Source organism: Phycodurus eques, chromosome 22 (genome assembly GCF_024500275.1).
Source record: "Phycodurus eques isolate BA_2022a chromosome 22, UOR_Pequ_1.1, whole genome shotgun sequence".
Taxonomy (NCBI): Eukaryota; Metazoa; Chordata; class Actinopteri; order Syngnathiformes; family Syngnathidae; genus Phycodurus; species Phycodurus eques.
In genome coordinates, this window is record NC_084546.1 from 5,428,007 (window position 1) to 5,438,782 (window position 10,776).

General features: G+C 39.4%; 2 protein-coding genes across 2 annotated transcripts in view; both read left to right on the forward strand.

Annotated features, from left to right (window-relative positions):
• arhgef39 (Rho guanine nucleotide exchange factor (GEF) 39) overlaps positions 1–5,155 on the forward strand; it is a 31,700-nt gene extending 26,545 nt beyond the window's left edge. The window contains exons 9-12 of the mRNA XM_061667938.1: positions 2,253–2,341; positions 4,001–4,127; positions 4,349–4,443; positions 4,670–5,155. Coding sequence (XP_061523922.1) covers positions 2,253–2,341; positions 4,001–4,127; positions 4,349–4,443; positions 4,670–4,706 — 348 coding nt within the window. The 3' untranslated portion in view covers positions 4,707–5,155. The remainder of the gene's footprint in view (positions 1–2,252; positions 2,342–4,000; positions 4,128–4,348; positions 4,444–4,669) is intronic.
• Positions 5,156–6,154: 999 nt separating this feature from the next.
• On the forward strand, positions 6,155–8,074 carry rergla (RERG/RAS-like a). The gene is given in 5 exon segments (XM_061668458.1): positions 6,155–6,307; positions 6,468–6,524; positions 6,729–6,816; positions 7,547–7,655; positions 7,657–8,074. Coding segments are annotated over 5 exon segments (477 nt in total). The 5' UTR covers positions 6,155–6,255; the 3' UTR covers positions 7,828–8,074.
• The last annotated feature ends 2,702 nt before the right edge of the window (positions 8,075–10,776 follow it).

Below are 10,776 nucleotides of genomic sequence, written 5' to 3' on the forward strand. Positions count from 1 at the left end.
ATATTTTAATTTAAAAAACGCATTTTATGGAGAAAAAAAATACTGTACATACTGTAGCATGTTGAGAAAAAAGTCACATTTTTTATGAGGGGAATTGAAAGAATGTGTGTGGGCCAATCTTTGAATTCCCTTTAAACACTTAGCATATGACTATCTTCAAAAATATATGATTTTATTCTAGTAAAATTACAATGACTTAAAAGAAAACCCTCCTTTTGTTCACTTTCATGTCATTCAACTTTTAATTAATTTTAACAAATAGGCTCAGCCTGTGGAAAAGGACATTATATGATAAATGCCCCTAAATGATATTGGAACGGGGGCAACAAAATCACATTTATTAAGTCATTTAGCACTCCAAATGAATGCTCGTGAAGATAATGCTGTTGAAATTAGCGCGTGGAGTGTGTTAACAGCCAAGCAATGCAGTGATGGCAGTCGTTTTGCGAGATAATCTCTGAGTTGTTGGATCAGATTAGGGGCCAGATCCATCTCTTCCGGCCCCTCCAGTAAATACATCTTCCTCAAGCCCCGTTGCTGCTTTCTGCCAGCCGGCCGGCGCGTTATCTAATGGCAGAAATGGCATTTCATTAGCCTCTTATCCCAGCGAGGCCCGGATGCATACTCAATAGCATTACCCGTAATTTCTCATAAAGACACATTATTGATCCCGGGCAACTACCTGAGCTCAAGGGAAAAAAAAGGTCTGTCAGCACTCCAGGGCCCTCCTCATCTGGTGCCATGAAGAATTAAAGCTAAATTAAATTTGACAGCTGTAAATGCCATGGCAATCTATATGCAAAGTTTTTGAGTCAAAAAAAAAATCACTTTTATTAAAATATATTGTATTTTTTCCTCCCCTCCATCAGAGTTGTTTGTTTTGCGGCTCACCCTTAGTTTCTTTTCCCTTCAACTTCCTTTTTCTCCCCTCGCTGCTGGAATATTTTCCCACATCCCCGACAGATTCTCTTTGATGTATAAATAATCAAGCGAAATTATGTGCGCCGCGCTCTGTCATCCTTATTATACAAAGTAGTTTCTACCTAAAAGGGTCAGATTTCCTGACAAATCCCTAATTACTGCACTGCAAAAAGAAGAGGACTCTACTTATGCGTGAATCGAGTGCCTCATATCACACACCATTCAATTCAGCCCCTTTAATTAGATAATGCGTCTGATGGAGGAATTTTTTTTAAATCTTAATCTATTTAATGTATAATAAGAGACACTCCCCCCCCCCCCCGTGTTAAATAAAAATGTTGGATAAGCTTCTAAGTTCCTTCCAAATACTCGTGAAAAAGTTAAATATCTCGCCACCAAACAACTTAGTTCCTATGTCTGCGAAAAGTCTGCAGCTTCGGGTAAATGATAAAAGGTCATTTCATAAAGTGAAGGCCTTATTTTGAGCTTTTGTTATAGGGTTGCGCTAAAAGTCTTTTAGTCATGTTTGACAGTACACTCTTGTGCTGTTTATAGCAATAAATTCGTATCAAATGTCTTTATAGTCTGATAAATGTGATAAACTGGCATGGAGAAGTGGTGAGCAGGCAGGGTCGAGCTATTTACTGTTATGGCCTGCCTCCTACTGTTTATAGACGGTTATTACAGTTACACAGAGGTTTCTGAAGCTATGAAATAAAAACAACCTGACATTTGAATTTATATACAGCTCTGGAAAAAAATAAGAGACCAATGCAAAAATATCAGTTCCTCAGTATATGTGTTTAGATCAAAAATGTACAGTGTTTTTTTTTTTTTCCAGTCTGTTCATTTTTTTCCCTGACGATGTGCAGGGGAAGCTTTAAAGGAATGTTATCTTCTATATTAATGCACATTCAGCGAATAAAGGGCAGCACATTGAACTAGTGGGTAGCGCATCCACCTCACAGTTGTGAGATTCTGGGTTTGAATCCTGCGCTTGGTACTTGGACTTCCTCCCATATTCCAAAAAAATGCATGAGGTTCATTAAAGACTATAAATGTGGGTGGAATTGTTGTTAGTCTTTATGTGACTTGTTTAAAATGCATTTCATGTAAAAGTAAAAAAAAAAACAAAAAAAAATGTAAAATAACTAAATGTTTGAAAACAAACAGTTCTGAAAAAAATAAATGCCAATGTACTTAAAACTTAAATACAACTGAATTGTACTTAGCATTCAGTGATTCTTTCACATCCCACTAGAGGGAGCCCATGCTTTGAGAATCACTGGTTTATAGAATTCTAACCACAGTGTTCTTGTTCCCTCTTCCAGCTGACTTTTCCAAAAGCCAAACTCCTGCTTATGTCAAGCAACCAGGAGGATTTTAATGACTGGTACCAAAGCCTGTCCTCTGCGGTTAGGTATGGACCTGGTGCAACATCAAATGTTGAAGAACAGTAATGCTGGTTCTGTTTAAAAAGGTGCCTTGGCACAGACTTATGCATTATTCCCAATGGCTAAAGCTTTCCAAATTAAGATATGGAGGTATTGCCTTGGCAGAGCCCTCGTCGATTGTCCATTATTACAGTTATGAACAAAGAGTAGTTTTGCTCAATCTTGAGTATTTATTAGTTTTATTCAGTATTCATACATTTTATGCTTGCAATTTTCTTTCTCTTTAAATGTTAACAATTATTTTAAACGTGTGTTTTAATGAGTGTAAATGTGTTTAAAGCACCTAGAAGGCGTATTTTAAGGCTTATATTTGAACATCAAAATTTTCACCCAAACCAACTGATGCACTGGAGGTTAAGCAAAATAAAAATACTACAGTAGGTAGGGGCGGAGCCATGCCATAACCAGTGAAAATCTGCCATTACCCCCGCAAAAGAGGTTTGTCATAATGTAAAGCTGCCACAAGATGGCGGCAAAGCACTTAATACAGAGAGGATCATAAAGCATAAAGCTTCGAGCATGTACACCATGAGCCCATGTTACATAAACGACTGTATTCAGTAGTTAAATTATACAACACAAACAAAACACCTTCACATAAGGCTCATCAATAATTTTAGCTAGCGTATTAGCCTAAATAACAAGCTAGCACAAACTGATGTGACATCACCCATGGGCAAACAAATATGCGCGCAAGCACTTTACACAAACGTTATAGGTGATTAAAGTCACATTTTGGTGTTCCACACAAAAAGTCACACTAAAATGATATAATGCGTACAACGATACACACCGGTTTAGTCTGCTGCTGTAGTCCGAACCCGTCAGCAGGACCTTGGGAAGTCCATCTGGCCCCACGTCTCCGGAGAAAGGTCCCGGCCCTGCCCCGAAACGAGCAAAGGCCAGCTATACTATAAGGCCCCCCCCCGACCCTGCCGTGCCAGGCCCCTGGTGCTAATTAGCTGATCCCGTTGTCAGGGAGGAGCGAGGGGAGGCCGTCAAAGCGCCCGGACCACCCGGCGGACGAGCCAATCGACAGGCTCTAAACTCCGGGGAGCGTAATTAGCTGTAGCATAGGACCGAGCAGAGGACAGGCCGATGGGAGCAGAGGTCAGCAGCACTCACACCACTGGGGAGGTCTGTCAGGTGTGTGCGTGTGTCCACACACAGCTAAATTATTGATTTCCAGAAGACTTCACAACGCTTGACTGACATCCCCGAATCTGAGACTTTTCTTTTGGTTTTTGTGGGCCCTCGCCTCTATTATTTTGAATGACAAAATGACCCGTCCTAATGTAGTCATTCTCATTATTTTACCGCTTTTTATTTTATTGCACTGTTTGTTACAGATACACACTCTTCACACCACAGCTCGTAGACAGGGGACTTAATTAGTGACTAGATCAATGCTCGGTGGCACTAAATGAACAATGAGCTCTGCTTAGGCCCGAGCACCAGGGACGTGGTGGATGCTAAACACCATTGAACCCTTACTTACCTTTTCATTTGCAGCTATGAAACCGTTCCGTCTCACTGGGCCGCCCTGCTGCGTGTGTTATATATTTTTTGGGCATTTAAAAACATACAAAGTCAACTCGACATACTAAGCACTGCTGCGTTTGCAGGAAGCTGCGGCCCAGGCCGACGGTTGTCCTTCAGCGAGAGGATTTCAACCAGGAACCCCTCGGCTCGGCTCCTGATGGCCACAATTTACAAAGCAGCAGCAGCAATCCTAACAGGAAGAGAAACGTGGTAAATACACACAGTCATAAAAGTAAAAACAACAACTCTATGACTCTTAAGATGTTGCATTTTCACGAATTTCAATGTTGCTATAGAGCGTCTTGCCGGCGTGCAAGCCTTGGCTACATAATACATCATAAATACACAAAGAAAGACTGTCCGACTTTCACAAAGTGATGTGACATCTGACGTACAGAGGACTGACATAAGCTTTCTTTCTATCTACGCAGGTGAGCAACGAGCCCGGTGAGCCTGCTCAGCGACCCGCCGCCGAGTGGGAGAGCAGCGCCCCCAAAAGGATTAAACAGTCCATTTCAGAGCACAGGTGTGAACCTTTCATCCTTTCCTTGTTTCACGAAACTAGCAATTAGTATGGATTCCAATATCTGTAAAAAAACAAACAAACAAAAAACATTATTTTTATTACCATTGTAACCATAATAAATGAAGTTATGAAAAATATTAGATCATTTATTGTTTTTATTTCATTTAAATGTTATGCTCTGTAGACAATATTGTGAGCCTTATTATTGTTTATCTGCATCCAACAGTTCCGAGGCGTCGACGTCAAGCTGCATTATCCTCTGAGACATTTCTTTCCCAAATCTGGATGGAATTTCGTGCGTGTGCATATGCGTGTGACGACCCGGGATCCTACGGTGACAGTCTGAGAGTTTCACTTCAGACTTTTAGGCTCACTCTCGGGCCGTTGCCTTTTCATTATTTTACTCTTTTTGAAAAACCTAAGCTTCGACTTTTCAGAAAGGTCAGTTGCACTCCATTCCGCATGTTATGCACACATTTTTACATCCAAAACCAGTTACATTCAGATGCATTATCCTTTTGTTTATATATATAAGTGTGCATTCTATTTTATCCTTACTTACATAAGCAAATATGCACTTCTGTGTTATCCAGAAGATGACATATTGATATAACTTGGGACTTTTTAAAATGGATTGATTCAGATTATCGTAATTTTAACACTTTTAAAATTTGAAAACCGATCACAAATCGCATCTAGAGATGGAAATCAGTTCCGAATAAAACAACAACAAAAAGTACGTTGTCATGCTTTTTTTCCCCCAAGATAGTGGCAAGGCATTGCATTTGTCAAAATTAAGCTCCTCATTGCACTTCAACATAGTTCCTTGGCACCAAGATGCCACCAGATGGCGCCAAACATTGCCCTGGATACAGAAACGGCAAATCGGTGAGTATTTCAGTGAAACACGAAAAAAAAAAATTAAATACACGGCAAAGTCCGACAATTGGCATTAATGTGATGCATTTGCGTTCCGCTTGCACACTTACCAAATCATAGCTGCATGAAATTGTACCTCATCCTGTTTTATGAATGGGGCGAGGAAGGTGGGAACTAGTGAAGTGTCACATTCTGACTAAAAAGCTGCACAAGTAAGTCTTAAAGCAGCTCCACGTGTGCTAGTTAGTCAAAAGCAGTTTACTCGTCACATCATTCTTTACCACTTTATTGCACGAAACTTGACTGATGAACTTCTCTTAAGGGAGAAATTATGCATTTTTTTCTCAATTTAAAACAGTTCCAAGGTGTTTTAACAACGTGTGGGTTTTTTTTGTAACCATGGGTCCTAAAAAGAAGAAGATAATGTCTGCAAGGTGTGCCTGGAGTCGACTTGGCAACACAGTACTAGCGTAGTACTTCTACAATATGTACTATCCTGAAGCAGAAGCAGTCGACAAAGACGATAATGCCAGCCAAGGGTGCAAATAATGAAGGGCCACCCCACTGAAAAATGCCTGGCTCTGCCCATGCGCTTTATATATATATATATATATATATATATATATATATATAAAGATCAAATACTGCTTAGCAACAGGTAAAAGAAACCATGGTTTGCATTTTTTATTTTTATTTGTATTTTTTTGTGAAATATGAAAGCTTAGCGACAACAAATAAGAAACGCCCCCATTAGCGGCTCAGCTGTAGCCTCCTTGCCCCCGCCTCTTTCTCCTCCACCCACCCCGCGGCTCCACTTCCCCAGTCGACTCCACTCTCCAGCGGGCTTCAACTCTTCCGCTTTCCACCGCTCCTTTCATAAAGCATGCTTTTCATTCCTGGAGCTTTTTTTGTTTTTGTTTTTTTGAGAAAAACATGAACGAGATCAAGATTGCGGTGCTCGGAAGTGAAGGAGTCGGAAAGTCAGGTAAGAGGATCACAATTCAGGTCAAAGGAAATACAGTTCAGTGGGTCCTCGGTTTACGACGGATGGCCGATGTAACCCGAATTGTACGAACGTGCAATGTCGGGACTGAGCACCCACGAAAATGAAATATTTCTTTGAAGTAACATTTGCCTTTCTGCAGCCCTCATCGTGCAGTTCTTCACGAAACGCTTTATTGGAGAATATGCATCATCTTCAGGTAAATAAAAAGCTTATTCAGTCACAATTCTGCACTGCATCTGTCTCATTTTAATTTGGAATGAAGTGTCTACTACATGCAAGTTGTATGTTAGGTTTTTTAAATTGTATTTTTGTTATTATTACTTATCATTGTAACATACACAACACATTATAGACCACAGAATTTTCCCTCACTTCAAACACTTGTCAGTTCGTTCTGTAGATCCGTTCATGTGGCGCATGCAGCAGACACGGCTTCAAACACAAATACCAACCAATGACGTATGTGCTGCTTATCAGAACCGAATGCTGTGACCTAACACTCAACTAAAGTCACTGCAGCTCTGCTAACCTTTAATTATATTTGAAGCTATATTTGAAGTATTTCTCTTTCGGAAAAACTGGTTACCTATTTTATTCATTTAATTTTAAATGAACAAAATATTATTTATAAATAAGAATGGAAAAATATATGGTAATTAACCCATTTTATTGTCTTAAAATGGGCGACATTTTTTAAAATCATTTTTTAAATTTATCATTAAATAATTGCCTTGATTTCTTGTGAATAATAATAAAAACATTTGTAAAATAAACATTTATATACAGTAAACATTTAACAATGCTGATGTAGTGTAGTAAATCTTGGTTACTAAATTATTACTGTTATGATTTTTTAGTATTTGTTTCAAACAATGAAATAAGATGCTAATTCACTTCTCTCTCCGCCTATATCTAGATTTAAATACAATACCATTAAAAACAGAAAAAAAAGCATAATCATCCATATTTGATATTAAAATACCACCCCATATAATTAAATTGTCAAGGATTAAATTAAAAATGGGAGAATCCTTTTTTTTTTTTCATATTAATGGAAGAAATATTACAGTTCTGTTGATAATGGAAATGTTCGGTGGGCTGAATTAAAGAACAAAGTGGGCCAGGCTCCTCCCACACCTTGTCTCACCAGTACAATATGATCGACATTACAAATTGTATTTTTTATTTATATATTATTATATTATTATGTCATATCAGGGATGCCGAGTCGCTTATATTCGTGGTGGGCAACAAGCACGACCTGCGCCACATGCGGGAGGTGCGCCGCGAAGAAGGCCAGCGCCTGGCGGCCGAATTCCGCTGCCAATTTCCACGAGCTGTCGGCGGCCGAGCGCCACCGAGAGGTGGCGCTCATATTCTCAAAGGCGGTGCAGAGCGCCGGCAGCAAGGGGAAGGAGCGCAGGAGACGCCCGAGCGGTTCCAAGTCTGTGGCCAAACTCATCAACAATGTTTTTGGCAAGAGGAGGAAATCGGTGTGAGGCGTTGTAACAAGGACGACTGTCAATCAAGACCTCCTCGTTGTGGTATCTTTTGAATCTATTGGTCACTTCAACTAGCAATGGCGTGCATGTCTGAAAATGTGATACAGTGAACCCCCCCTATATCATGGGGGATACGTTCGAGACACACCGCTAACAGGTGAAAATCTGTGATATAGAGAGACCATGTAAAAATATTTGATAGCTGTACCCCTCCCATAGGCTTTAAACACCTTTAAGCTTATTAAAACACATTTTTTCAAGTATTCCATTGTGCCTTTTGTCACTCTCTCGCTGTCAAAAAATGGAGGACGATTGTATAACATCACTTTGAGGAAAGGAAGACGTAGTTCTCCAAATAAGAGAACACCTTGACGCAAAGCGTACTTGCGTCAAGGTGTTTTGCCATTGCCAGTTGAAATTTACCATAGAACTGACACACGAAACAAAAGACAAGACGTACATTTATATCTTTAACCAAACCATGTAGTCCTCTGTCTTAATGCTAACATATAATGCGAAACACCATAGACAGGCTAGCTGAGATTAGCCCATTAAGTTCCCAAGATCTCAATCAAAATATATGTCTTGTCTTTTTTTTTGACTTGGTGTTGTCATCCATGGAGGTTGAAATAAGTAATGAGCCTAATTTGAAAAAGTAAGGTAGAGTTGTAGCAACTACGGTAACAAAGTATTTGAACGTGCTTCTAATATTGACATTAAAAACTACATTTACTCTTCTTCCGCTGTGCCCCTGGCAGTATAACAGTAAACTATAACGCAAAAGTGGACCCTCTCCCAAGCATCCGTCACATATCTCCATTTCGCATCGACATTCCTCCCACGCCTCCCCCGCACAGGTGTCTCCGCACTGCCACACAAAGTAATAAGACGGCAAAGAGGCCTCAGCGTTAGTTGGCTCGGAGAAAGAAAGCACAAGTTGCTCATGAATGGCGCCGTTATCTGTCCGTGCTGTCGGCGGTCAGCTGTATCGGGACTCGCCCGTTGCTGCTCGGTTCAGTTGGAACATTAGCACAATGCTGAAATATCGAAACATTTAAATCATGATCAGATTCAAATGTATTGCACACAAAAGTTATATCAAAACTGTAACGAAATAAATGTTTAAAAACAAACCGTTCTTAAATATTAAATGTCAAGGTATTGTACTTGATAGTTAAATAGAACTGAATTGTGCTTGGGCATTGATTGTCTGATAAAAAACTGCATTTTGTTGTCCACTGAACAATATAATTTGTTTCAGTTTAACCGGTGTTTAAACACAACTCTTACAAGAGGTAAACAGCATCTAATGCCTTTAGTAGTATAAAATATTTGTAACAATTTAAAATATACAGGCCAAAATTGTCCTGGTTGGATGATCGATGATGCACATCAGGCTGGTCTTTGAAAGAATTTCAAATGAAAAGAAAGACAACATATATATATAATCGTCTTTTACATGTCCTCAACTCGCGTATACACCACAGCCATATGTTGGCCATCATGCTAGACCCCCAAAAAACATCAATGCGGTCTACCACTCATGTTTATGTGGTCACGTTTTAAGACAAAACAGCCCTTTTGGTGCAATTGTATCAGTTCATGTTGAAGGGCCTTGAATGCCCAGGGGGCTGTTCCAGGAAGCAGCTTTATTGAGTTAACGAGTTCGACCTCGAACATGAACTGATGCAACTGGTGATTTCTGTTGCTGAAAGAGCTGTTGTGGTAAAATGACACAACAGTGAAATAACAACAACAACAAAAAATGCCAATCGTTGGTTTGTGTCTATTTTAGCTGGACGATGCAAAAACTACACCACTAATTTCCATTAAACACACTGTTGCTGTCAGTATCATACATGTCAATATGTGGATAAAATGTTTTTATTTTTATTTATTTTTTTTAAATAAGAAATACATAGTGTTTATATGCAGAGCAATGTTTGTCGTGACGGTGGTACTCGGTGTAAAAAGTTTGAGAACCACTGGCTTGTGCTGTGACTTATCGTTGAATATCACATACAGTAAATATGATAGCTTTCCAGTTCCCTCAAGCGTATACCTTTTGGCGGGGTGGTCCTTGTCAAAGAAGCAAGTGTTCTGCAGAATGTAAGCAAGGTGTTCTCTCCACTTCCATTTAAGGTTTTTGGATCGGAGCGAACCAAACGGGAGGCAGGACACTGTTTATTTATACAGTAGCCCACTCAAAACAACCCGATAAGACGTCTGCGATGTCTTAAACGACCCCATTGAATGTTATTTCAATTGGAAGCCATGTTAAGATAAGACTTATGTCACAGTTCTAGGCCCCAATCCTTGATACAGCAACTGTTTTCTGGCCAAATAACAATTTCCATGCATCTTAATCCATTTGAACAAAAGGGCAAAGGCATTTGAATGTTTTTATTGAGCCTATAGATTAGTTCTAATTGGCTCGGGATGGAAGACAGAATGAGGCCAAGAGCTTAATTTTTTGGTGGGGTCAATTTTGATGGATGGAAGCAGACTTCGGCCCACAAAATCACTGATATGACTGAGAATGATGTTAAGGCGCCCTCTGCTGGATACTACTCATCATCACATAATAAACATACTGTTTGGGTCCAATTTTACAGCAATACAAATATCCGAAATTTTATTATTTTATCCGTAAATTTTATGACCCAAAATATACAAAAATTAAAATATTTTTAAATATAATTCTTTTGTACAGGCGCGCCAATGTTTGTGTCCACTGAGGCTTTTGATGTGTTCCTGAAACATAAAACGTATTTAAATGTATCAGTGTCTGTTAAAGCAAGGAAAATGGTGGAAACCTTAAAACTGTGAAACTGTACATGCCATAAATGTTTTTTGTTTTTTTTTAAGGGAACTGTCTGTGTCTGGAGGACATCACACTGTTTGATGGTAAATGCTTTTATCCCAAAAACAAATGGTGTAAAACAT